Genomic DNA, 27298 nt, shown 5'->3' on the forward strand with positions numbered 1-27298 from the left:
TCACATGTTCATCATTTTTTTCGTCTCAGTTTTGTTGCAACTTTCACACCTTTTTTTCCAGAGGCTTTTGGATTGGGGTAAAGCCAAACTGGAGAAAATGTGCTCGGTTCAGGTGGGAGTTAAGGGGTTAATCATTTTGGCAAAGCGGAACCCAGTAAGTGGCGGTAATGCTCTGACCAACCGCCAACAAACCGAACAGAAGAAGAAGAAGAATCTCGCTCTCTGATTGGCCAACTCCAAACCATAACACGGAAGTCCGCCAGTTCTCTCTCCAGCTCCTGTAGTGTCTGTATTTTCATTTTTAAGCGTGTTTCGTGTGGCTCCATGGCCTCGCTGGTCGGGTCGGAGGTCTGCCTGGTTGTCCTGTGTGGTTTACCCGCTGTGGGGAAGTCCTCGCTGGCCCGGGAGCTCCGTGAAGCCGCGGCGGGGCTCGGGTGGAGGGTTGCGGCGCTGAGCTACGACGAGCTGATCCCGGAGGAGGCTTTTCTAACCAGGCATGCGGAGAATGACACGGGGGAACTGGTAAAATATCAATATAATGCAAAGAAATGTAGACATAAGCTATTTTTATTTTTATTGTATTAATTAAATTTAATTAATTTTATTATCTGGGACTGATCACCTCAAAAAAGTTTAAAGGATATGAGACAGGTTGTCGCGAGATGTGGTGGGACGGACTTAACCTCTTAACCCTCACCTGAACCGAGCACATTTCCTTCAGTTTGGAAAATCAACAAAAAAAAATGGCATAAACGCAACAAAAAACCGGAAAAACAACAACAGTAAAACTAGAAAATGAAACAAAAATCCACAAAAACATGAGAAGACAATGTGACAAAAAGTAATAATCACTTTTGTAGGTCTTAGCTTTCAAATGAGGCATTACACTGTTGCTCTCCAATCGAGAAGCTTTTATATTTGGGTAAAGCCGAACTGGAGAAAATGTGCTCGTTTTAGGTGGTCAGGAAATCAAAACGTATGTGTCCTGGGCCTTCCGCGAGGCCTCCTCCCAAAAGGACATGCCTGGAAAACCTCCCTTTCAACATGAAGGAGCAGCGACTCTACTCCGAGCTCCTCCCGGGTAACTGAGCTCCTCACCTGATCTCGAAGGGTGCGCCCAGACACCCTGCGAAGGAAGCTCATTTTGGCCGCTTGTATTCGCGATCTCATCCTTTCGGTCATTACCCGACTCAGCTCCCTCTTCACCACGACAGACCGATACAGCGACCGCATCACTGCTGACACCGCACCGATCCGTTTATCGATCTCACGCTCCATCAAGTGTTAATTTTGACAACATATTTTAATTCAGTTTTAGTCTTAGTCTTTTAACTAAAATGTAATTCGATTTTAGTCTAGTTTTAGTCGAAAAAATCTTTTCAATTTTAGTCTAGTTTTAATCGACTAGAATTGCATGTTAATTTAGTCGACTAAATTTAAGACGAATTTAGTCGATTTTGCATTGATAATATTCATTATAATCATATTTAATGTTGTTCCTCTGCTTCATGGAGCTGCTCCTTTAACAGAGAATTTACATGATATGAGGCTCTTTCAGACGGTCAGTAGAAGTTTGGATGATTTTAGTCTCTCCTTTTCATTTTTATTTAGTCTTATTTTAGTCGACTAAAATATCTGGACATTTTAGTCATAGTTTTAGTCTCATGAGAAACTTTTAATTTAGTTTTAGTCCAATTTTAGTCACAAAAATATCACTTTGACTAAAATTAAGACTAAATGTTTTAGTTGACAAAATTAACACTGGCCTCACTCGTGAACAAGACCCCGAGATACTTGAACTCCTCCATTTGAAGCAAAGACTGACCTCCACCTTTTTCCGGTGGAGAACCATGGCCTCGGATTTGTAGGAGCTGATCCTAGGCAGATTCTTGATAAGAGAAAAATATTAAATATCAAAATTAGCGGTGCAAACAATGAGACCATATATATTTAAATCTGATCACAATTGCTGTGTATTGCAGTCATTTTTCTCAATCCGTCTCATTGTTTTGCTTTTCACAGCACACAGAGTGGAAGCAGCATCGTCAGGCCGTGTTGAAAAGCATCGAGCATTTTCTTCAGAACCCAAACCGCTCGGAGCTCCCAGACGTCTGTATCAGCAAAGCATCATGGGAGAAGTGCATCCAGGACCTGCTCAAAACTCCATCTCAACCTTCAGCTCCTGCGATATTTCTACTGGACGACAACTTCTACTACCCCTCCATGAGATACGAGGTCCACCAACTCGCCAGAAAGTGTGAGTCCTTCGGAGAAAAGAGAAAAAAGTACAAATTTTCAATCGTTTCATGTTATTTTCCTGCAGATTCTTTGGGTTTCTGTCAGCTCTTTCTCGCCTGCGACTTGGAGACTCGTGTTGGGAGAAACCGGAGTCGATCTCGGCCCGTTCCCTCGGAGGTGATGGAGGAGATGCAGCGACGCCTGGAGCCGCCGGATCCGCAGAGGAACGCGTGGGAGAAGAACAGCATCGACCTGGACACGACGAACCGCCTCAACGCACACGACATGTGAGGCGACACTTTTGGACAAACTTCCCATATTCGTTAGATTATTAAAGCTGTCTGGTCTTATTTAGTATTTATCCCAGGATTTGGGGTTTCTTATTGTGCTGTGTTTTGTCTGTGCTTTTGCTCATTGGTTCCGGAAGTACGTTTCTCATTCCGGGCAAAATACTTATTCCTGTAGCAGATAGCAACTCAAATAGTTATAATTTGAGCAATGATATTCTTTATTTGCAAGGTAGACCTTTTGTCACACCCCCAAAAAAAAGTCTAAATAATGTTAGAGAGTTAATATGCCATGTGGTTAGACGAGTTGATGCGTACCTGTCTTTGTGCGTGCCCTCAGTCACGCAAAACGAGCAAATGATGTTGAAAAGATGTTGTTAGCATTTGGCCTCTCCCAGTGTATTCCTATAGCTCCAAACAGGGGTGAAGCTCTTCCACGGGCACAAAGATCAGACAGGTACACACATAAGAACATATCTCAGCGTGGAAAAACGGTGGCCTGTTCCTTTAAACGCTCCACACCACAGGTTACATTAACCGAAAATTCTCCATCATTTACGGAATATTTTTTATTTTGACGGAAAATTTCAAAGGCCGTTTTTTTGAAGGATTGAAAATAAAGACTCTCTCTCTCTATCTCCTCTCCCTCTCTTCCTTCTCCCTCTTTCTTCTCTCTCACTCTCTCTCCTCTCTTCCTTCTCTCTCTCTCTCCTCTCTCTCCCTCTCTCTCTTTCCTCTCTCTCCTCTTCTTTCTCCCTCTCTCTCTCTCTCCTCTCTTTCCTCTCTCTCCTCTTCCTTCTCCCTATTTCTCTCTCCTCTCTTCCTTCTCTTTCTTCTCCCTCTTTCTTCTCTCTCACTCTCTCTCCTCTCTTCCTTCTCTCTCTCACTCTCTCTCCTCTCTTCCTTCTCCCTCTCTCTCTCTCCCTCTCTCTCTTTCCTCTCTCTCCTCTTCCTTCTCCCTATTTCTTTCTCCTCTCTCTCCTCTTCCTTCTCCCTCTTTCTTCTCTCTCACTCTCTCTCCTCTCTTCCTTCTCCCTCTTTCTTCTCTCTCTTTCCTCTCTCTCCTCTTCCTTCTCCCTATTTCTCTCTCTTCTCTTCCTTCTCTCTTTCTCCTCTCTCCTCTCTTCCTTCTCCCTCTTTCTTCTCTCTCTCTCTCTTTCTTCTCTCTCTGTCTCTCTCTCAAAAAACGGATCAAACAAAACTGATCTAAATCCTCGTGTTGTTGTTGACTTTTTTGGGGCGTTTTTGTTGTGTCATTCATCCTCCATTTTGTCTCGTTTTTGTTGCTATTTTGACATTTTTTCAAGACGCTTTTAGATTTGGTTAAAGCTGAACCGGAGTAAATGCACTCTGTTAAAGTGTGGAAGAGCTTGGTAACAACATCTTTGGTCTTTTTCCGTGACTGAGGGCACACAGTTTTTCCATACTGAGATATGTTCTTGCCTGAGCTTAGATGATGATGATGATGCACTTTTGTTCTTTCTTGTAGACAGAAGGTCGTGGATCTCATATCGTTTGCTTTGAAGAACCCACTGTCTCCCATTGAAGACGACTCCGAACAAAAGGCAGGTCAGCCCAAAGAATGGATCTGCAGGAACTATAGAACGTTTCTCATACAACATAATAAACATAATTTTATATATATAAGTGCATGTAAAAGGTTGGTTTTGTTTCTCAGGAGGCTGACCGACTGAGATGTGCCAACAGCGTGGTGCACCAGGCGGACCAGGCCTGTCGGAAACTCATCTCTGAAGCCATGAAGACAGCCCGAGGTAACGGACAACCACGTATCAGACCATTCAATACTCATTTGTTTCTTCAGTTGGATCTTTCTGTTCTTCCCTTTCAGATAATCAAGTCTCCTCCTCGACTCTGCGATCTCTGGCGTCTGAACTGAACGAACGAAAATCGAAATTCCTTCAGGATTTGAAAGCTCAGCTGCTTCGAGATTCCCCGTTAGGCGAGTCGGAAAACGTGGAGCGAGCGGTGAAGGCGGCGGTGGAGGTTTTTGATCGAGAGAAAAGGGAAATATTGTCGAGGACTATTGAGGAAAACACACCAGTCCAGCCTCGTTAGACAGAGATGGTTTATTGCGTGTAATAATCTTGCACTTTATGATAGATTTAAATAGTATTTTTACTTTGTATACGGTTATAATTCCCGTAGTACTTTCACTGTACAGGTGGAAAAGTTTTTCCCTTGGACAAAAGGTTCGATGAAGTCATAACTTTTTTATTTGTATACGATTTTTTAAGCTTAGTTCTGAAATGACTGACCCGCTCAGTGAAACAAGTGAATTACTCCACACTAATAGTTTGCACCCTTGGGTAACGAAGGCCATTAAAATCTTGATAGAAGATCGGAAAAGAATATGTGGCTTAGACCTGGTTTAGTTCTGGTTTTGTCCATGAATATTTGCTGGCTATCTCTGTGCAACTGAGTTCTACTTTAAGATGTGCAAACATTACATCAAACAGAGGAAGGAATTTAAGTAGTTTGAGGATCTCTACTTTCCTTTAGCAGTATTTGTTTTGAGAACTTACTTTTACTCCACTACATTTGAAAGATAAATATGTGCTTTTTTATTTTAAAAGTCTAATAATGCACACTCTATGGACAGTAGGTGGAGCTTAGTGATGGGCTAATGATACCTCTGTGTGTCACACTGTATCACACCGTGTTGGTCGGCTCATAAGCGCCATCTGGTGGTGTAAAATCATTGCAGCAGTGAGCCTGAAAAAAAGCGAACTTAACTCATTTATTCTTGTTCAAAAATATGAACCAGGATTGAGCTGTTTAACCGCCGAGAGTGAGAATTTAGAAAGAGGAAAACTGCTCTGGATACTGAGAATAGAAACGATACAACCATCTAAAAATGAAGTCACTGACCAAGGTTTAACCTTTTAACTCCCGCCTGAACCGAGAGGATCTTTTTTCCTCACGTCATCAGATTTTTTTCCCATCATTTTTTTGTTGGGTATTCAACTCATTTTTGTAACTTTTTTGTCACATTTTTGTCATTTTTTCGTCTTTTTTTTAAATCAATTTTTTGTCATTTTTAATCAAATTTTAGTCATTTTTTGGTGACATTTTTGTGACATTTTTGCCACTTTTTCATCAATTTTTAGTCATGTTTTTGTCAATGTTTTCTCACTTTTTTTGTCACATTTCCATCATTGTTTTCGTCTCAGTTTTGTTGCTATTTTCACAGCTTTTTTCCAGAAGCTTTTGGATTGGGGTAAAGCCAAACTGGAGAAAATGTGCTCGGTTCAGGTGGGAGTTAGGGGGTTAATAAAGTCTAGTACTTGTGACAATAACAGGGCACCAAACATGTTTTTGATTTTGTTTACCAGCGAATATAAGTCAAACGACTAAACCATCATCGCCATCATCTACTCATCGAACTCACGCCCCTCTGATTGTTTACCGGACGCTCTCCTTACAGAGCTACGTGAACTGCATGCTTTGCGTACTTGCCTATATCTATGTTTTTGCGCTTCAACATGGACGTGAAAGAGAAGAAATTCGACGGCTCTTGTGCTTTACACGTTTTCCATTGAACCATTTGATCAGCGCCTGGTGCATAAATCCCACATGACTAAATGAGCCTCTCGTTCAGCTGGCGCCCCCTGCTGCACATGACACTACACCACTACTCATCACTAGGTGGCGCTGTGCAGCTGTCCTGTTTCCATACAGAGGGTAAATTCACTCCTTTGTGTGTTAGATGATGCAAAGGTATTTTTCCTAGCACTTATTTAAGCAAACTTGTACTTTACACTTTGAATACTGAAGTAATTTCTACTTTCATGGAGTAATATATGGCCAGTAGTATCTGTACTTTACTCAGGAGATGAAATCGAGTACTTTTACCATTGCTGTGCATTTTAACCATCCAAGACATTCATAGGAAAGAGTTTTTAAAGGGGGGGTATTGTGCAAAATCAACTTTTTCAAGCTTTACATCATGTTATCATGTCATTCCCTCATTAAAAACATGCCTGAAGTGTTGCCTTGGCACATTCACGTATTTTTGAGTAATCTGTAAAAACTCTGATGGCGGCCATTTTAGGGATCGGTTTGCCTGAGTCCTCCTAGGAACGCCCCCACCTCCTGGAGACGCCTCCGAGCTTTCGTCACCAGCCGAGTAACCAACCACTGCTCCTCAGCAGAACCCCCTCCCCACTGATGCCACAGACAGCGTGTGGAGGGGGCGTGTCGGAAAGAGTCAGAGGTTCTTAAAGAGACAGAGGCCTATTTCAAGACATTCGCTACAGCCATTTTGAGAGAGCAATTTTATACAAGGCAGTTATTCTAATTTACTGCATTTACAGACCAACAGAAGGTTTGCTCATCATTGTAGTGTGATATAGACTGTTGCTATGTGATTGAAAAAGCATAATACCCCCTCTTTAAGCACATTTCACAGCTTTCAGGGCGAAGCACTGTCACAGAAATGAAAACGACGACTAGCTGCTACTTTACCATTGATATAAAATACTGTATAATTAGACATAGCGTTAAACATCTGAGTTTTCACTTCTTGTGCTGCCCGCGGGCGAAGTGGCAGGCGAAGTCGTACTTGTCCCGGCACAGGTGTCCGCACACGTTGCACTGGAAGGGCTGCTCGAAGCCGTGGCAGCCCATGTGAACCGTGTACAGGATGTTGTCCGTGAAGAGGACGTCGCAGTGGAGGCATCTCTGCGGCGCCTCCTCCTCGTCCGCCGCCGCCAGGTCGGGCGAGTTGGGCGGGCTGTCGCTGCCGACGGCGTTGCTGTCGAAGCTGATGCCCGGCGTGGGGCTGCACTTCTGAGACACGGGGGGCGACGTCTGGACGCTGCTCGTGCACTTGACCTGACTCGTGATCTGCTGGATGATGATCGGCTTTTCCTCGTGTAGGTTTTCACTGGAGTCCGGTACGGAGTCGGAGAGCTGCCCCGCTAGAGTCGAGAGCTGATCGAGAGGATTCGTGAACGGCAAATTCCCTTCACACATTCGACTTTGATCTAAATTTGGGATATTTCTGAAGTCGTGGTGCTTCTGGGAAAAGTCGCTAAGGTAGTCTGGTTTCTGCATGAGCATCTGAGCCGGGTTGAAGTTCAAAAGCAGCCGGCGCCCGTATCCGTACGGGCTGTTCCTCTTCTGCAGCGCGCTGTGCAGGCGCTTGGCGTTGAAAGGCTGGAGGCGCGGCACTCGGGCGGGCAGCAGTTTGTGGCGCCGCCTCCGGTGGTGGGACAGGTTACTGCGGTCGCTGCAGCGGAACGCGCACTGGTCACATTTGTAGGGCTTCTCCCCCGTGTGGGAGCGCATGTGGGCCTCCAGGTGGCGCTCATAGGCGGAGGCGAAGGGGCACAGCTGGCAGCGGTGAGGCTTCTCTCCTGACGGACAGAACAAACAAATGTCTTTTTTATGACATGGTTTAATACGTTTAAGAGGTGCCAATATGCAAATGAAGGCAAAATGACAATAAACCAACTGCCTGTTTAGATACTTTAACATTATCTCCTCCAAAGTTGAAATAAACTTTTTATATGAGCTTATAAAATGTACTTGTATAGTGAGAATTGAACGTTTCATCCCCCATACAAATGAAGAGGGAATACGTGTGCAGTACTAAAGTATGGGGAGGTATGTTTTGTCCTTTTCATGGCATTTATATCATTTCTTTACCATTAACATATTGAGATTATGTTAAGTGACCATTGGACGTGTATCCGACCCAGAAAAAGGAAAAACGTGACTGGATTTACGTTAGCATTTAGCTCAGAGGAGGCTTGTGTACACTAATCCAGGGGTGGGTAAGTTTGTTTGGCGGAGGGACGATTTTCTTCATTGTAAAAAAGACCAAGGGCCGGACCTGTCAATTTAAGCCCAAAGTAAAACACCATTTTCAACAAATGCCAGCGTTGTCTGTACATGATTATACCGTTAAACAACTCCAGTCTGGTATCGGGGAAAAAAAGTTTAAGTTGTACTGATGTTTAAAGCAGACACGAGAGAAAAAAACAGGCTTTGATGCCGTTAGTCCAGGGACAACGTTAAAGGAAGAGACTCTATTGTTTCAGCTCAAATCAAATGTTTTTTTAAATATTTTTTTAAGTCTTGCCCAATGTTTGCCCCATTTCACCCAATTTTTTTTTCTTTCTTATTTTTCCCTTTTTTTTCACAATTGCTTTTTCCTTCTGCCCTCCTGGAACCGCCACCTTAACGTGGTGGAGGGGTTTGAGCAGCTCTGTTGTCGGGGGCTTCGTGCCCCTGTAGGGTCTCCCAGGGCAAACAGGTCCTAGGTGACGGGTCAGACAGAGAGCGGTTCAGAAGCCCCTTATGAGAGACCACCAGGCCCGATTAGAATCGTGAGGCCGTCCTTCTGTGGACCCACCACCTGCAGGAAGAGCCATAGGGGCAGGAGCAATGTGATTTGGGCAGCTTCAACTGCTGCCCCCACGACCCGGCTATGGACAAGTGGAAGAAAATGGATGAATGGATGGATTGCTTTTTCCTTCTTACTAATTTTTCCAAATTGATTCCCTATTTTTGCCCCTTTTTCCCCAACATTTTTAAATTAAAATTAAAATAACACAATTTTTCCTTATTTTTAGCCACATTTCCCCCCCAAGTTAACACATTTCCTGTCATTGGAGATGAACCCAATATTGTAAATGTGCAGATCTTCCACACTGCTTTCTGATTCTAGACGACACATATTTTAGTACAGATAGTATAGAGTTCGGGAATGTCCACAGTTACCATGGAGATCCGCCATCTTTGCAGCTGTTTCCATAGACTAACATTAGCTAAAAACAGTATAAAAAGTGGGGAAAAAACAGTGGAACGACTCCGTTAGCTGCTGAGATACTGCTGGTAAATACATCTAACTCACTGTGGTGTCCAAGTGTTTTAATGTGAACAAAAACTCCAGTATTTTAACTTTTAAAATCTCCATTAGTTTACAATGGCTGCTAATCCCATAATGCTTAGCGATATGACGTCACATTCCCGAACTCTATAAGATAAAGCATCGTTCAGATATTGAACGGTACCCAGCCCTATACATGACCTAACTGGGTGTTTTGTTTAGATATTTTGAAAGATTTGACTGTATTTTGCACATTTTTAGAGTATTCAAATTTGTTTGATAATACCATCTTCAAAATCATTCAAAGAATCCTGAGGGCCAGAGCTTCTATGCTGGAGGACAGGATTTGTCCTTCGGGCCTGACGTTGCCTCGCCCTGCACTAATGTGTATCTTAAGTTAAATTTCAAAAGGTCTGAACTCTCATTAATGATTTCAAACGAGGCTTTGACCTAAATGTGGCTGAAAACATCTGGCTCGTTATCTTCTGATATTGATATTTTGAGCACTGACCGGTGTGAATGCGGATGTGCTCCACGAGCCGGGTCATGCCCTTGTTGCTGTAGCTGCAGTAGCTGCACTTGTATTTGCCGTCGCTGGTTCTCTCCAGACCCTCCATCTGAACCTCCGGAGCTTCAGCCAGGGACAGGCCCATCTCTGGGGGCGAGGGGTCCATGGGGCTCTGGGCCACAGCCTGGGATTCTGCAGAGGGACAATGTTTTTAGGAGAATTAGTTCTTTTTTAATTGGATTGAATTTATTTAAACCTAGTACATTTGATCACTAATTCTTAACTCTCATCACCCCCTTTTAGATTTTAACCCCTTAACTCCCAACTGAACCGAGCACTTTTTCTCCAGCTTTACCCCAATCCAAAAGCTTCTGGAAAAAAGGTGTGAAAATAGCAACAAAACTGAGACGAAAACAAGGATGAAAATGTGAAAAAAGTGAGAAAAAAATGGACGAAAAATGTATAAAAAAACTTTAAAAAAATGGACGAAAAAGTGACAAAAAATGGCCAAAAAAGTGATAAGAATTTGACCAAAAAAAAAATCGAAAAATTTGACAAAAAAGTCACGAAAATTTGACAAAAATGAGATGACTGCCCAACAAAAAAGTGATGAAAAAAAATCTAATGATGTGAGGAAAAAGATCAATTTAGTTTTGTAGGTCTTAGCTTTCAAATGAGGTGTTGCAGGATCTGGGTAAAGCTGAACTGGAGAAAATGCTCTCGGTTCAGGCGGGAGTTAAGAGGTTAATTTGGGAGTAATACATATCCAGAAATTGTCCTGGTTATAGAGTTTATCTCATGCTCGGACAGTGGGGTCTGCACTGTTAGAGGTTAGGTTATCATTATGTATAACCCTCACCGTGCACATTAGAGTGATACTGCTCCATCGCTGCCTCTTTCTCTCCGCACACTGAGCCCGAGATCATGTTGACGTGCTGGGTCTGCTGGCTCAGATACTCCTGAAACTCCTTCACGAAATCCACCGGCTCCGTCTTTATCCCTTCCATGTTAGTCCCCCTACGAGCTGCTGCAGAAGTCAATATGTTAATACAATGTTAATGTGCAAAGCGAAACACATTACTCATTCTTGAGAGAGTTACAACGCTCTGTGCTCATTGGTATGCCAAAGATTAGCATCGTTTAATTTTAGCTTTATGTCAAAGAAATCAATAAAGTCCGATTCAAACCTCGACAAAATTAAAGCTTAACATGTCAGAGGGGCGTTTCTTACCTTTAGACCAAAAAAAACATCATAATCTGCTTAAAATGTTGAATTAAATGTTGAAATTGTGAAGATATTCCACGAAGCGCTAACGCTGTTGCTAGGTGACGAGGACTACTTCCGCATTCTGGGTCACGTGAGTTGCGAGGTCAGCCCTTTTTGTTCAAGTCTGTCGGAAAATAACTTACACGCTTAATTTTCTTTTCAAATATTTACTTTAATAAAGTGTTGTCAAATAAAATTTAACCTGTTGAGGTTTTAAAACCATTGAAATGTTATTATTTTTATTTTTGGTCGTTGTTTTGATGTATAAAAATGATCTATTGTTGCTGGAAAGTGAGAAGTCCAAAGGGAACTTAAACGCAGCCCTCGCATGTAAACAGTTTTGTAACTCGCCATGGCTGCTCCTCTGATCAGGATATTGTCAAGGGTAAGACAACAAACCATGCAATCCCCGACACATTTTAAAACGCAGATCTTGTATCTGTTTGGTGGAGTTTGTTCGTGTTTCATGCGCTTGTTTAAAGCGGGTCACCTTGCTTTGAAATGACGTATGCTGCTAATGCTAAGCTAGCTGTCATACGCATCTTCTCCTGTAAAAGGTGATATATTCTACTAAATCAAGCCTTGCTTATTCTCTTTTTAGGCACAACTTGCTGTATCTTATAGCTAATAGAAACTCATTCAAATATTGATGATAATACATATTAACCTCTTAACTCCCACCTGAACGGATCCCATTTTCTCCAGTTTGGCTTTACCCTAATCAAAAAGCTTCTTGGGAAAAAAGCACCAAAACAGCCACAAAAAAATGAGTAGAAAACAAGAATGTAAATTCAACAAAAAAACAAAAATTCAACAAAAAAATGACAAAAATTCAACAAAAATGTGACAAAAATTCAACAAAAGTGACCAAAATTCAACAAAAGTGACCAAAATGAAAAAACAAACACACAAAATAAGGTGACACAACGCGGCAACAACGCGAGGAAAAAGATCAGTTTTGTGGGTCTTAGCTTTCAAATGAGGTGTTACACAGGCCTATATAATAGCCAAAGAGGACAGAATGCATTTGGTTTAGGCGGGTGGTAAGATGTTAATGAACATATAATTGGAACTAACTTACCTTCTATAATATATTGCACTAAAGCTCCATTCACTTAATAAATGTGCTACTTCAGTCTTTACACAGTGTCAGTCAGTCTACGTCTATAAACATTTAATTACAAAAGCTAAAATGGAATAAAATTGCCGTCTTTGTGTTTAAAATGGCATTGGTGTGTAAAACTTTTTTATTCCAATATTTAATTATGGGCAGGGGCAGGTGTAGGAGCCATAATTAAAGTAAGGGCGCTGTCACTATGACTGGGTTGTGACGTGCGGGGTTCGAGGTCACGTGTTCACGGGCGGAGTTTTCTTAAGGCGCTCACCTCTGTTTTTTGTGAATGGAAACCAGTAGTAGAGAGAGGGGGGCCGGGGTCGCCGTAGGTTTTGTTGACCGTTCGTTCGTTTGTTGGTTTAACACATTATTTCACCTGGACTACATGCAATACGTGCGCACTGTAACATCTGCTTTGTATGTTAACCAAAGACACTCTTTTAATTAAATGCAACTCAAACGCATTTGGTTGAACTCTGTGCTTCTGTGCTACCCAAGCAGCGCGTCATACAACTAGACCGAACCCAAGGTTTTCCCTCTCCAGCGACAATAGGACTTTGAGTCGCTACAGCAGGTCTAGAATAATACTCACGGGGTGGCAAGCAGGGTCAGGGCTCATTCCTGGGGTGGCAACATATTTTACAATGTCGAATATTCATAGTGGGAGCAAGTTTTGCTTGACCGCAGGGCAATTTTTCCTTTTAGATGCAGACTGAGCCTCCCAAAATTGTATATAAATAGCATTGTCCATAATATAAGTCAGGGGTTGCTAACAACAACAACAACATAATCTTGGGAGCCACAGGAGTTGGCACCTAAAAGATAAAAGTACTAGCTGAGAGTGAGCCTCTGTAAGCACCAAGTACCTTCAAGAGCAAGACCTTTATTAGGGGAGACAGCTGCCACCCTGTGCCACCCCTCTAGATCCGCCCCTGTTTATGGGAAACAAGATGAACCCATTTCAAGGTGGTAAAAAAAAAGGATTCATTTTTCCATATTGCTTCTTGGTGCTAGTTTTGATTGTGATTTACTATATTGTAGGTGATTGGAGATTCAAAGCGTCCTGATTTCCTTTGTCTGCTCAGTCTTGCAGGCAGCTCTCGGGTCCGCTGAGGGCGGTGCAGGGCGGAGGATGCAGACTCAGATCCACCAGTTCGGCTCCAGACCCGCATTCAGACCAAACCAGCGGGTTCGCGTTCCCTCCTCTGCAGACGTTCTCAGAGGAGGAGGCCATGATGAGGGAGGCAGGTGAGATGAACATGTGCTATAAGTCGATATTTATAACAGTTGTGGAAGTTTACCGCCAAATTATTGTTTTTGGAATACTAGGTGATGCAAAATCCATATCGAAAGAACCTGCAATATATCGTAAAATCACTGAGCTCTTCACATTTACACTTTTTTTGTTTACGCTGCCAATAAAACACAACTTGATCAACCCAGTCCAGTTGACTAAATGTCTATTATGAATGCAAATTACTCACTTAAAGGGACTATAAGGAGTTTAAAAATGTTAAAATTAAGTATTTTCCTCCCCCTACATGTTCCAGCCATGTCCTAATGTGTAGAATGAGCCCAGACCTGTTCACCACAACTGCCTCTAAAATCCTGTACGGTCACTCAAAAATGTGTCACTTCGGCCCGAATTGCCGTCATGCACGAGCTTAATATAGAAGGTGCAGTTACACATATGGCCTGAGGTGGCAGTAGTGAGTATAACATGGCGAACTTGCTTCCAGCCCCTTTAAATAACTAGGGCTGGGACGATCCACTTTTGTCACGATCCCATACGTATCACAATACAATAAGTAATTATAACAAGTGATATGTTTATATTAAAATGTGTAAAAAGGCATGTGTCCAAAGTTTATAAACCAAATGCCAATTTACATTACATTTACATTACAAGTGCTGTGCAAGAGTTACTGGAAAACGAAGCAGTGCAGGATAAAAAATGCCTCCAAACACAAGTATTGAAAGTATTGCAATACTTGATAAAGAATCAATACTTGGTATTGCAGCACAAAGTATTGCGATCCAAGTCCAATCCGATATTTTGTCCCAGACCTATAAATAACAGGACTTAAAAAGTTCAGTTTGAGTCATGATTTTCCTTATATGGCCTTGTTTTGGTCACTGTTTTACTATGTTATGAGACTGTTTATTTTGTGAGAATTTGGGGAAGATAATAATAATTTACAATTGCAGTTAAATGGATCATTCAGTCTAAAATCGTTCAGTAAAGTTATACGTTTGTTAAGTGATGATGTCATCACTCCACTTCTGGGTCCAAAGGAACTTAAAGGGACTATACGGAGTTTAAAAATGTTAAAACCAAGCATTTTCCTCCTACATGTTCCAGCCATGTCCTAATGTGTAGAATGAGCTCAGACCTGTTCACCACAACTGCCTCTAAAATCCTGCACTGTCACTCAGAAACGTTGTTACTTCGGGTCCTAATTGCCGTCATCCACGAGCTTAATATAGAAGCTGCAGTTACGCGTAAGACCTGAGGTGGCAGTAGTGAGTATAAAATGGCCAACTTGCATCTAGCCCCTTTAAGTCCTATTCACTTTTAATAGGATTTCACTAATTTGAACCTGCTGTAGAGCCGATTACAAGACTCTTTTTAAACATCTGATCACACAGAAATATTACCTTTCCGCTGGATTTTCTTTAGTCTTTTCTGACATTAATTATAAATATTTATTTTCAAGACACAATGAAGGATTATTTTGAATATAAAAATACCTTTGTTTTGCCCGGAGGAATGGTGAGGGATTTTGTTCTTATTAGGTGTAGAGCAGTTTTGAGCTTTTATCTGTTGTTATTTCAGCAGGAGATTCAGATAAAGTTGCACTATTTTCCTCACATCGTGCTGCTCTACACTGACCTGGTTTGGACATCTTTCAAGTAGAAACAAAAGTCTTATCTCTGAAGTTATGTTATTTTATGTTTTTCCTCCAGTTAAAAAGTATGCTCAGGAACGCATCGCCCCGTTCGTGTCAAAGATGGACGAGAGCTCGCACATGTACGACGAGGTCATCCAGTCTCTGTTTGAACAAGGAGTGAGTTCTTTTTACTGCTCATCGTGTCTCATTCGATGATTTGCATTCATAACCTTTAGCTTTATTTTTTGGCGGCCGCCCGTAGCTGATGGGGATAGAGATCGACCCGGAGTTCGGCGGCACCGGCTCCACGTTCTTCTCGTCCATCCTGGTGATCGAGGAGCTGGCCAAAGTGGACCCTTCGGTGGCGGTGCTCTGCGACATCCAGAACACGCTCATCAACACGCTCTTCTCCAATCTGGGCACCGCGGCGCAGAAGGACAAATACCTCAGCCGCCTCTCCACGGACATGGTGAGTAAATAAAGGCTAAGATCATTTCCTAGTTATACAGAATGTTGTTGATTTCTGGAGATATTTTTTTTGTAAGTCATGCAGTTCTTATATTTGAAGAGTTTCGTGGCGCTAGGCTAGTGCATGTCTATGGTATCAGCTAGCCTGCATTAAAAACAGTGTGACCCGCTCCACAGAGCACCTGAGGCAAATCACTTATAACACCAGACTAACCATATTGTTGGAGCTATTTTGTACTTTTGTTTATTTTAGGCTTAAGTTAAGTTATAGCCTAATTTATTTTCTTTCTTGCTAAAGTTAATTTGCTTATTTTGCATTTATGCATATTATTTCTTCTTTGTTATTTCCGCTAATTTAGATAATTATTTACGTCGTTGTTTATTGGTCACTGTTGCTTTCGTTGATTACATAAGTGGGTCAAGGTGGGAGGGACCTCAGGCTGCGAGGGCATATGGTTTTTTACCAGCTACAGAGAGGCAGCAGAAATATGTCTGTGAGCTTGCTTACTGTTGTGAATAAACCTCCTCAAACGCATTTTTCCGCATGGACATTTTGATTTTGGTACCTCTTACCCTGCGTAAACCCAAAGTCACGACGCAGCCTCAGTGGCCATTTGAGAAATTGGACCTTTTGTTTTTTGATTTAAGTTTAAGGACAAATAGCCACTACATTAAGTAAAAAACCCGCCTTTACCTGGAAACTGGACTATTTTGCTGGATTACCCCTGGAAAGCCTGGATTACGCACCTGGACGCTGGAACCAAGACAAAGGCTGGGCCGAGCGGTGGAGGCGGCGCGGGCTGGACACAAACATCGCAATCCGACCCATCCGTCTGTGTAAAACTTCGCCGGACGCCGCATCGTGGAACGGGGACGGCACTGGAGCGCTGGAGCTGCATGTACGCGTGGATGAGCCATATTGTCGCAATTTGGACTCGCACAGGCCCAAAGCCTCAACAGCTGATTCACGGCCCCACTCAACGCCAACGGCGCGCACCAACTCCGTGCGCAAAACCAACCATCGCAACCATCAAGCAACAGTTCTGCATGGTACGTGTCCCAGCCTCTTTGCAAATAACTCTGGCCAACAACGTCAATAAAAAAGTAAAATGTCTGACGTTGCATCCAAAGTCACTAGTGACACGGCGCTTTCCACTAAAAGGCGCACAAGTTACACCGTTAAAGGAATGATGTTTTTCATACAAACGTGTCAGGAAAAAAGATCTAAGAAGTACAAACAGGCCAAGTCGTACATGAGTCAAATGGATCAATTGATGCATTCTGCAGACAATATCGATGCAGTCAAGTCTCTTTTGGATAAAATGATAACATGTGTTGATGAGGCTAAACAACATCATTTAGCGTTTGTGTCACTGGACTTACCTCAGGATGAAAAGGAAAAACAAAATAAATATTTTGAACAAAAGGAAAATGTGTTTTCAAATTTTGTTGATGATGCCAAGGGTTGGTTGTCAAATGCAGGCCATTCATATGAACTTCCAATCAAGCCTCCTGAAAATCAAGCTGATATAGGGCCTGAGGACAGTGTATCCAATAAAGGCTCTGTTGCGCGCTCAAAAACTGTCTCTAAAGTGTCAAAGGCTTCATCAAGTGCGTCTGCAAAAATATTAGTGCAAGCAGAAAAGGCAGCATTACAGGAGCGCATTGCTGCTCTAACGCAGAAGCACATGTTGGAGGCACAGGAGGAACAAGTAAAACTTGAACAAGAGGAATTAAGAAGGAAACGGGAACATTTAAGAAGAGAAAAGGAACAACTTGCTCTGGAGGCAGAATTAAAGGTGCAAAATGCAAGATTGGAGGTTCTGGAAATAAACTCAAAGTGTGGCTCAAAAGTGTCAAAATGTGCCTCTAAAGCATCAGATGGCATGAATTCTTATTTGGAAAGGTCAGAAACTCAAGGAACATATGGACTAAATCCAAATGCTGAACGTTTTGTGCCTATCAAGAGCTCTGAACCTCCCCTCATGCGCTCATTAAATTCTGTCTCTGCCAGTGTCAAACCCAAACATGTAATAAAACCACCCATACCAAATGTCATTCATGTTCCCCAAAGACAAAGTACTCAATCACTGTTTTTGCAAAATGCTCATGACAATATTCAATCAACCAACACTCCAGACATTTTGAACATCATGCAGCGTCAAAATGAAATTACTGCCCTGTTGGTCCAACAAAACACAGCCTCAGCTCTGCCTATGAGAAACATACCTGTATTTGATGGTGACCCTCTCCATTTTAAATCTTTTCTCAGAGCCTTCGAAAATTGTATTGAAGATAAAACTCAAAATTTCAGTGATTGTTTGTACTTCCTAGAACAATACACAAGGGGTCCGCCAAGAGACATTGTAAGAAGTTGTCAGCATCTCCCCTCTGAACCTGGTTATCAAAGAGCAAAGACACTTTTGATGGAACATTTTGGCAGTGAACACAAAATCTCCTCTGCTTATATGGACAAAATCGTCAACTGGCCCTCAATAAAACCTGAGGATGTAGCTGCTTTGCAGTCATTTGCTTTGTTCCTCAGAGGTTGCTCCAACATAGTACATCATATAAAGTATATGAAGGAGTTGGACATGCCAGCTAACCTCAGGACAATCCTAATGAAACTCCCATACAAGCTGAGGGATAAGTGGAGAAATGTGGCATGTGACATACTGGAGCAAACAGGAAGCAGAGCTGTGTTTGTTGATCTTGTCAATTTTATTGAAAAACAAGTCAAAATTGTGTCAGACCCGCTGTTTGGAAATATTAATGATGTTTCTCCAGCCAGCCACACAAAGGTATTTACTCAAGTTAAGCAGAAGAGGAAAAGTGATACCTTTGCCACCAGCATCAATGCAATAAATGATGAACATAAAGAAAAGGAAAATTTAACAGCTCACAGTAACCAGCTCAAATGTCTGTTTTGCCATCTCACCAACCACACTCTGGAAAAGTGCTTTCAGTTTAAAAGGAAGACGCAACAGGACAAAATTAACTTTCTAAAGGAGAAAGGTGTTTGTTTTGGGTGCTTAAAGTATGGACACATAAGCAAAGACTGTAGGAGTCGCTTGGATTGTGAAGTGTGTCACAGGAAACACCCATCTGTCCTGCATGTGGAGAAAGAGGATTCTACCAGGATAACCTCTAAAGAAACTGTGAGCACTGTACCAGAGCAGCAGCAGACGTGTGGTCATATTGGGGCTGGTGAAGAGGACACTGCTGTTTTCTCCATTGTGGCTGTGCAGGTGAAAAGTCAGAAAAGCAACAAAGCTGTACACACTTATGCTTTCCTGGACCCTGGAAGCTCTGGTACCTTCTGCACTGCAAGTCTGGCTGAAAGGCTGGGAGTATCAGGCAAAAACTGTAATGTACTTTTAAGGACAATGGGACAAACTAAAACCATTAATACCACTGTAATAACCGGTTTGGAGGTGTCTGGTCTTGACAATGAGGACTTTATTGAGCTGCCATCTGTTTTGACACAAACAACAATGCCTGTGTCTAAAGTCAATGTGCCATGTCAAGATGATGTTGCCAAATGGCCGTATCTGAGCAGCATTAGGCTACGTGAAGTGGATGCAGATGTGGACTTGCTCATTGGAACTGACTCTCCCAAAGTTTTGGAGCCATGGGAACTAATAAACAGTCAAGGTGGTGGACCGTATGCAGTGAGGACCAGAGTTGGCTGGGTCATAAACGGGCCTCTTCGTGCTGGAGACTCTGGAGGTGCTGGTGTCAAATCAGGATGCACTGTTGTAACTGCTAATCACATATCTGTGGAGCACTTGGAAAATATGTTGATGCAGCAGTACAATCATGACTTTAATGAAAGAACATTTGATGAACAACTTGAGATGTCAAGAGAGGACATTAAATTCATGAAAATTGTAAAGGATACAACAGTGCTTAACAATGGACATTATTGCATTGACTTACCTTTCAGAGTTGAAGATCCTGTTTTACTAAGTAATCACTGCATTGCATTACAAAGACTCCAAAGCCGGGAGAGAATTACCAAAGACAATCCTGAAGATGAAGCATCTCGAGGACTAAGAGCTCAGGAGTTTGGAAAAGGGAAATGGCTAAAGGGACCAGACTTTTTGCACTTGCCTTCCACCGAATGGCCAAAACTTGACTTGGACTCCTCATCCATCCAATCTGATGATCCAGAGGTGAAAAAGGAACTTAAAGTGAATGTTATTACAACACACAGTGACAATCCTATTTGTCGACTCATTCACTATTTCTCATCCTGGAGAAAGCTTAAAACATCGGTGGCCTGGATGTTGGAGCTGAAAGAAAAACTTTTACTTTTGAGCCGAAAGAGAAAGGAATATGTGGTCAAGCAGAATGAAAATGTCCAAAATGAGCTTAAAAAATTCAAAGCCACATTTGGAAAATCCAGCTTGACACCAGAGCGTTTGGAGGAAGCTGAAAGGGCAATAATTCAGTTTGTACAAAATCAAAGATTCAGCAGTGAAATTTCCTCACTAAAACGTGATTCAAAGACTGTATCCAAAGACAGCCCTCTGTATCGTCTCGATCCTTTCATTAAAGATGGCATCCTCAGAGTTGGTGGGCGCCTGTCTAAATCTGCCCTGCCGTTGGAGGTAAAACATCCTGTGATTTTGTCAAAGGATCTGCATGTTTCCCAGCTTATATTACGTCACATTCATCACCAACTTGGACATGCTGGACGCAACCACATGCTGTACAGATTGAGGCAGAAGTATTGGATCATAAATGCCAATTCTGCGACCAGGAAGATTCTCTCACAATGTACAGTGTGCAGAAGGTACAGAGGAAAACTTGGAGAACAGAAAATGTCAGACTTACCTGAGGAAAGAGTTGTGCCTGATAAAGCACCGTTTACAGATGTGGGAGTGGACTATTTCGGACCACTGGAACTGAAGAAAGGGAGAACTGTGCTGAAGCGATATGGAGTGATATTCACCTGTCTGAGCAGCCGCGCAATACACCTGGAGGTGGCGCACTCCCTCGACTCCTGCATCAATGCTGTGCGAAGATTTATCTGCAGAAGGGGACCTGTGACAAGTATAAGGTCAGATAACGGCACAAATTTTGTTGGTGCAAAGAAGGAGCTGAGGCAGGCTCTAGCTGCTTTAAACCACTCTAAAATTGAAAGGATTTTTGTGCAGGAAGGAGTGAAGTGGAGTTTCAACACCCCAGCGGCCTCTCACCAAGGTGGAGTTTGGGAGCGTTTGATTCGCTCTGTGCGCAATGTACTTACCTCTGTTGTCGGACAACAAATGCTGGACGAGGAAGGCCTGCAGACACTTTTTTGTGAGGTAGAGGCAATACTCAATGACCGGCCAATCACGAAGGTCTCAGAAGATCCCAATGACTTGGAAGCACTCACTCCGAACCACATTCTCCTGTTAAAAGGCAAACCCATTCTGCCACCAGGCCTGTTTGAAAAATCTGACCTGTACATCAAGAGGAGATGGAGGCAAGTGCAGTACATCAGAGTATTTGCTTGTAATGCAAGAAAGGCAAAAATGGACAAAGGAAAAAAGGAACTTCTACTCAGGAGATATTGTCCTAATCGCTGATGCCACAGCTCCAAGAGGCTCATGGATGATGGGAAGAGTTCTGAGCACCACAGCTGACTCAGAGGACTGGTCCGCTCTGTGAAGGTCCAAACGAAGACCAGTGTTCTGGACAGACCAATAACCAAGCTCTGTCTCCTCTTGGAGGCCAACAAATGACTATGTAGCTCATTCTCTCTCCTATCTCTGTCTTCCAGCTATTTGTTTCTTTCAGGCATGGAGAAAGTGAAGATGCAAAGACTCTAGCTTAGGCTACATTTAGAAAATAGCTCTTGTTGTAAAGCTAAAGTTAATTGTGGGAAAGGTTCCGTCACAATTAGGGGCTGGGTTGTTGGAGCTATTTTGTACTTTTGTTTATTTTAGGCTTAAGTTAAGTTATAGCCTAATTTATTTTCTTTCTTGCTAAAGTTAATTTGCTTATTTTGCATTTATGCATATTATTTCTTCTTTGTTATTTCCGCTAATTTAGATAATTATTTACGTCGTTGTTTATTGGTCACTGTTGCTTTCGTTGATTACATAAGTGGGTCAAGGTGGGAGGGACCTCAGGCTGCGAGGGCATATGGTTTTTTACCAGCTACAGAGAGGCAGCAGAAATATGTCTGTGAGCTTGCTTACTGTTGTGAATAAACCTCCTCAAACGCATTTTTTCGCATGGACATTTTGATTTTGGTACCTCTTACCCTGCGTAAACCCAAAGTCACGACGCAGCCTCAGTGGCCATTTGAGAAATTGGACCTTTTGTTTTTTGATTTAAGTTTAAGGACAAATAGCCACTACACATATAAATGTCTGTGTCCATACAATATTTTTTTTAATATAACTGACCTTGTATCATATGAACGATCGCATTTTGAGGGACTATTTTCTAGCAGATCACTCCGCCGCTGCGTAGCTTATACAACCACAAAGCTGATGCTGCTCAAATATAAGGTCTTTTAAATGCAAAATGGTTAAAATTATTCTATGGACACAGATATTTATATGGTTAGTCTGGTGTTGAACTGAACTGAGCTGTGGATCTTACAGGGATATTTCAGGATTTTTGATGTAGGGCCTCATTCCTAGTTATCCATGTTATCTATGTTGATGATTTCTAGACATTTATTTTTTATTCATGCAGTCCTTATATTTGAAGAGTTTAGTGGTGCTAGGCTAGTGCTAGGCTAGTGCTAGGCTAGTGCATGTCTATGGTAACTAGTAGCCTGCATTAAAACCCTCTTCAAAATCACGGGGTCGTCCTCCAAACGTTGCCATATCTGATTTGTAGAATGCTCCTGTATGAATTCCACGTGTAGTAATGCGGCCGCAAGTAAACAAACTACTGTAGATCCGGTAACCGTGAGATCACTCCTCCGCTGCGTAGCTACAACCAGGAAGCTGCTCAAATGTAAGTTCTTTTAAATGCAAAATGGTTATATTTCAATAATTATTCAGGCAACACAGACATTTATCTGGGTAGTCTGGTGTTATAAGTGATTTGCCTCAGGTGCAGGACTGTTTTTAATGCAGGCTACTAGTTACCATAGACATGCACTAGCCTAGCACTAGCCTAGCACCACTAAACTTCAAATACAAGGACTGCATGAATGAAAAAAAATAATAGTAATCTCCAGAAATCAACAACACTCTGGATAAGTAGGAAATGAGGCCCTATGTCAAAAATCTGACGGAGCTGAAAATGGAGTTGATCCGTATTTTTGTCGGGGGGGAACAGAGCGGTTTGCTGTAGAGGTCAGGGCGGAACTGGGCGAACACAGAGAACGTGGCCTTGTCTTACTTTAATGTGTGTTTTCTCTGTGTGGATGTTTGAAGCAGCACCATCTGCCCATAACAAATAAAAAATAATAAAGCAACACTTACACATTGATATCCATGAGTTCTGTTTATAAATGGTTGAGTTGCGTCTTGTTTGTCACAGGTCGGTAGTTTCTGTCTGTCGGAGGCGGAGTCTGGCAGCGACGCTTTTGCCTTAAAGACCCGCGCGGAGAAGCACGGCGATTATTACGTCATCAACGGGTCCAAGTTGTGGATCAGTAACGCGGAACACGCCGGAGTCTTCCTGGTCATGGCCAACGTCGACCCGTCTGCTGTGAGTCTGTCTGCCATTTCCACATCAAAATATCTATTCCAGATTTTTATCTTCTCAAGTCAGAATGAATGTCAAATATTTAGCTATGAATCATCTGAAACCAGGACTTAATGGATCTGTATCATGTTATTTTAGCTATTCTAAAGTAAAGTATAGGCATTTATATGATATATTGTACCTATACCGCTATGGAGTACTCATTTTTGTGAGAAATATAAGTATTTTCTGGGTGTATTTTGCAAACCCGGAAGACACGACGTTTCGATTCAGTTAACTCCGCCCCCTCTCTCTGATCTCATCTGACCATGCATTTTTAGCAGCAAGAAATATAAATATCACAGCAATAAGTGAAGTTACTTCACGATGCAGTTATAAGGGGTTAACATCTGCAACACAGCTTCATAAATGGCTAATACACACACGCTAACACACACGCTAACATACACGCTAACACACAAACTAACACACAGGCTAACACACAAGCTAACACACAGGCTAACACACACGCTAACACACACGCTAACACGTGTTTTGATTGACTCACCACTCGGTCTTTGCCGCACAATATGGGACGGGCGTTGGTTCTAAAAGTTAATCCACTTTGTTTCTGGTGAAGATTCACCAAACATCCATCAGAGACAGTCACAGAAAAACACTTTTTGGTGAAAGTCGCCGAATCCCGGAAACAAATTCCAACTTCTGGCGAGTGGCCACTTCTTTAGGAAGGTTGAATAAAGTTCTGTAGCATTTTTCTCTGTGACATTATCGTTTGGTACGAAAAAGGAACAGGCGTGTCCAGAGTAGGTTAGAAAGAGCTCCTTCTTCACAGCTTTCAGCGCAAACATGAGGTCTGTTCGGACACTCAGGGGTGCGTTTGTTTTGGCCGCAGGGGCAGCGCTGACCTGGAAGTGCCTCGGGTACTTCGTTTTGTTTTTCTTCTTCTTTCTTGCAACAGAAAGAATGAAAAAGCTGTTTTATAAATTAAAATCAGGCCACATTACAGATGTCGGGCTCTTCCTGTTTGACACAACTCAGTGGTTTTCCAGCAGAGGCGGAGCAGCTGCTCAGAGAGCAGGATTCAGGAGGATTGATGAGAACTGTGAATGAAGCCAAAAAACACTCTGGGGGTGTTTTTGATAAGGAAGTAGCAAAACAACTTGGCATTTTGCATGATATAGGTCATTTAAAATGTGAAGTATTGAAGGAGTTTTATTCTGTGCTGTTTTTGACCTAAAATGTTTTAATGCCGTCATTTAGGGCTACAGAGGCATCACCTGTTTCATCGTGGACAGAGACACCGAGGGGCTGGAGATCTGTAAAAAGGAAAACAAACTCGGGCTGAGAGCGTCCTCCACGTGTCCCCTCATCCTCGAAAACGTCAAGGTCCAAACAAAGCACCCTTAAAGTGTCTGTGTTTGTCTGATTCTGGAAAAAACACAATATTTCACACCTGTTGTAGGTCCCGGAGAAGAACATTTTGGGTCAGATCGGCCACGGTTACAAATACGCCATCGGGATGTTGAACGAGGGGCGGATCGGGATCGCGGCTCAGGTGAACCCTCGGGACACGGTGGTTTATTCACTAACGGACGCTTGTAAAGTTGTTTTGTCATGTCGTTTTTTCAGATGCTGGGTTTGGCTCAGGGCTGCTTCGACCACACCATCCCGTACACCAGGCAGAGAGTGCAGTTCGGGAAACGCATCTTTGACTTCCAGGTGAAAACAGGAATCATCTTTAAGTGTTTGAGTTTGCGCTGCCAATAAAAGGCCCTGAATTAATATTGAACTGGACCTTGTTATACATTTGTCACACAGAACTCCCTCATATCTTTCCTCAGAAGTTGTAAATGTTGTAAATGATCTTTTTTCAGGGGATGCAGCATCAGATCGCTCACGTGGCGACGCAGATCGAAGCCGGTCGTTTGTTGACGTACAACGCGGCGCGGCTCAAAGAGGCCGGACGTCCTTTTATCAAAGAGGCCTGTATGGCCAAATACTTCACCGCTGAGGTGAGACTGTGCAGCAAGGAACCACTCACCCATCCATTCTCTCATCCACACACCAACACTGTGGTCAGAGATGCCATTTATGTTTGATAATAATAATGATAATGGCTCACCCTGCACTTTACAAGCCTGTGTTACCGAGTTTCTCAAAGCGACACACTGTCGTCATTATTCAGTTACTTCACACCATACTTAACTTCTATTGTAGCCACATACGCCATTGGGGCAAACTGACGGAAACGACCACCACCAACCACTCACTCACTCACTGACCCTCTAATTCATTTTGACCTATTGTACATGTTTTTAGAGGGAGGGGGAAATTAAAGTAAACGTCAGGCATTCTGCCCCAGAGCAGCTGTGGGTTCACCTGAGAAGGAGCCACTGGAGCAGGGATGTCCAAACTTCCTTTAAAAGAGGGTTATACCATGATCAAATCTTTATGCAGGATTTGAACCTCGATGTCGGCTCTGTCTCACAATAAAATGTTTTTGAGGTTTTAATACGTATACGAAAACTTTATTGTCCACCAAGATGGAAATTTGTCTTTGGTTTCACCTTTATAGAGGGGGTATTATGAATCACAATTGTCACAATTGTATAAAATTGCTCTCTCAAAATGGCTGTAGTGAATGTCTTGAAATAGGCCTCTGTCTCTTTAAGAACCTCTGAGCCTTTCCGACACGCCCCCTCCACACGCTGTCTGTGGCATCAGTGGGGAGGGGGTTCTGCTGAGGAGCAGTGGTTGGTTACTCGGCTGGTGACGAAAGCTCGGAGGCGTCTCCAGGAGGTGGGGGCGTTCCTAGGAGGACTCAGGCAAACCTATCCCTAAAATGGCCGCCATCAGAGTTTTTACAGATTACTCAAAAATACGTGAATGTGCCAAGGCAAGACTTCAGGCGTGTTTTTAATGAGGGAATGACATAATAACATGATGCAGGCTAATGCCTCGTCAGCAAGAACGGCTTCTCTTACAACTTTAAAGAGTTTGTAGCTTTTACTGCTCTTGGCACAAAGGAGTTCTTATGAATGTCTTTCTTTGCGGGTGTGACTCTTCATCTCCGTCCTGACGGCAGTTGTTCAAACTCATTGCTTAGCGGGTGGAAGAGCGCTCCTTATATAGGCTCTCCAAAGATCTCTGTGGCTTCCCAATGACCTTTGAGCTCATGGTCACGATCTTCTGGAGTTTGTTCTTATTCTTTATGCTAATTGTGTTCAATCTCTGGAGTCTCTGGAGATGTGTGCCAATTCATGAGATGCCTAAGGGCCACCAAAAATGTATCTGATCCAGGCCTGATCTGAACCACTTTACGTAGACATCCCTGCACTGGAAGCACTGAATCCTGGTTTCTGCAAATATCAGTAAAACATTTGTTCGATCGGCGCTTCATTGATTCATTCACATGGTGTTGTTTTTAGGTGGCGACACTGACCACCTCCAAGTGCATCGAGTGGATGGGGGGAGTGGGCTTCACTAAAGATTACCCCATCGAGAAATACTACAGAGACTGTAAGATAGGTGAGACCAGCCTTTAACCAAACACTGGGTTTGACTGTGATCGTTTTGCTTCTGAGAGACAAAGTCATTATGTACAAATAATCCTTTAATCATCTCTTCCAGGAACTATTTACGAAGGCACCACAAACGTCCAGCTCTCGACGATGGCCAAGTTCATCGACAAAGAATATGATTATTGATCGGCTTCACCTGAGACCGGCCTCGCCCTGAGACCGACCTCACCTGAGACCGGCTTCACCTGAGACCGACCTCACCCTGAGACCGACCACACTCCAATTGAACTGCTGCTCGTGTAGATGATCTGTTTAAAGAGACGTTTTGATGGATTTCACTGCTTTGCACCAGGACTGCTCGATATCACACACACAAACATCAACACAGATACTTTGACACAGATCAATAAGACCGGAAACATTGCAATAAAGGTAAGTTTCCACCATTGTGCAGTCCAACTCTGTACCATATCTGTAAAGTAGAGA

General features: G+C 42.7%; 3 protein-coding genes across 3 annotated transcripts; 2 read left to right on the forward strand and 1 right to left on the reverse strand.

Annotated features, from left to right (window-relative positions):
* The first annotated feature begins 230 nt into the window (after window positions 1–230).
* pstk (phosphoseryl-tRNA kinase) lies at window positions 231–4666 on the forward strand. The gene is made up of 6 exons (XM_079577258.1): window positions 231–522; window positions 2023–2257; window positions 2324–2525; window positions 4015–4090; window positions 4204–4297; window positions 4375–4666. The coding sequence occupies exons 1-6, from the start codon at window positions 325–327 to the stop codon at window positions 4599–4601; spliced, it is 1032 nt and encodes a 343-aa protein (XP_079433384.1). The 5' UTR covers window positions 231–324; the 3' UTR covers window positions 4602–4666.
* Window positions 4667–6942: 2276 nt separating this feature from the next.
* LOC306979020 (zinc finger protein Pegasus-like) lies at window positions 6943–11234 on the reverse strand. Its single transcript, XM_079577790.1, has 4 exons — window positions 11121–11234; window positions 10749–10913; window positions 9893–10081; window positions 6943–7903 (listed from the first exon to the last, which is right to left on the reverse strand). The coding sequence occupies exons 2-4, from the start codon at window positions 10894–10896 to the stop codon at window positions 7062–7064; spliced, it is 1179 nt and encodes a 392-aa protein (XP_079433916.1). The 5' UTR covers window positions 10897–10913; window positions 11121–11234; the 3' UTR covers window positions 6943–7061.
* Window positions 11235–11481: 247 nt separating this feature from the next.
* Window positions 11482–27009, forward strand: acadsb (acyl-CoA dehydrogenase short/branched chain). Its single transcript, XM_079577223.1, has 11 exons — window positions 11482–11541; window positions 13356–13518; window positions 15238–15338; window positions 15424–15630; window positions 23124–23294; window positions 24552–24677; window positions 24754–24846; window positions 24921–25010; window positions 25166–25303; window positions 26720–26819; window positions 26922–27009. The coding sequence occupies exons 1-11, from the start codon at window positions 11509–11511 to the stop codon at window positions 26996–26998; spliced, it is 1299 nt and encodes a 432-aa protein (XP_079433349.1). The 5' UTR covers window positions 11482–11508; the 3' UTR covers window positions 26999–27009.
* Window positions 27010–27298: the final 289 nt, after the last annotated feature.

Source organism: Gobius niger (genome assembly GCF_951799975.1).
Source record: "Gobius niger genome assembly, chromosome: 19".
NCBI classification, from domain to species: Eukaryota; Metazoa; Chordata; class Actinopteri; order Gobiiformes; family Gobiidae; genus Gobius; species Gobius niger.

Bases quoted from the DNA above. Each gene is read 5' to 3' on its own strand.
- pstk (XM_079577258.1), top strand. From the start codon at position 325: ATGGCCTCGCTGGTCGGGTCGGAGGTCTGCCTGGTTGTCCTGTGTGGT. The intron at 523-2,022 runs GTAAAATATCAA...TGCTTTTCACAG, and splicing joins AGAATGACACGGGGGAACTG to CACACAGAGTGGAAGCAGCA. The intron at 4,298-4,374 runs GTAACGGACAAC...CTTCCCTTTCAG, and splicing joins AGCCATGAAGACAGCCCGAG to ATAATCAAGTCTCCTCCTCG.
- acadsb (XM_079577223.1), top strand. From the start codon at position 11,509: ATGGCTGCTCCTCTGATCAGGATATTGTCAAGG. The intron at 11,542-13,355 runs GTAAGACAACAA...TTGTCTGCTCAG, and splicing joins TGATCAGGATATTGTCAAGG to TCTTGCAGGCAGCTCTCGGG. The intron at 25,304-26,719 runs GTGAGACTGTGC...TGTTGTTTTTAG, and splicing joins CCAAATACTTCACCGCTGAG to GTGGCGACACTGACCACCTC.
- LOC306979020 (XM_079577790.1), bottom strand. From the start codon at position 10,896: ATGGAAGGGATAAAGACGGAGCCGGTGGATTTCGTGAAGGAGTTTCAG. The intron at 10,082-10,748 runs GTGAGGGTTATA...GTCCCTCTGCAG, and splicing joins GTATCACTCTAATGTGCACG to AATCCCAGGCTGTGGCCCAG. The intron at 7,904-9,892 runs GTCAGTGCTCAA...TCTGTCCGTCAG, and splicing joins GCACATCCGCATTCACACCG to GAGAGAAGCCTCACCGCTGC.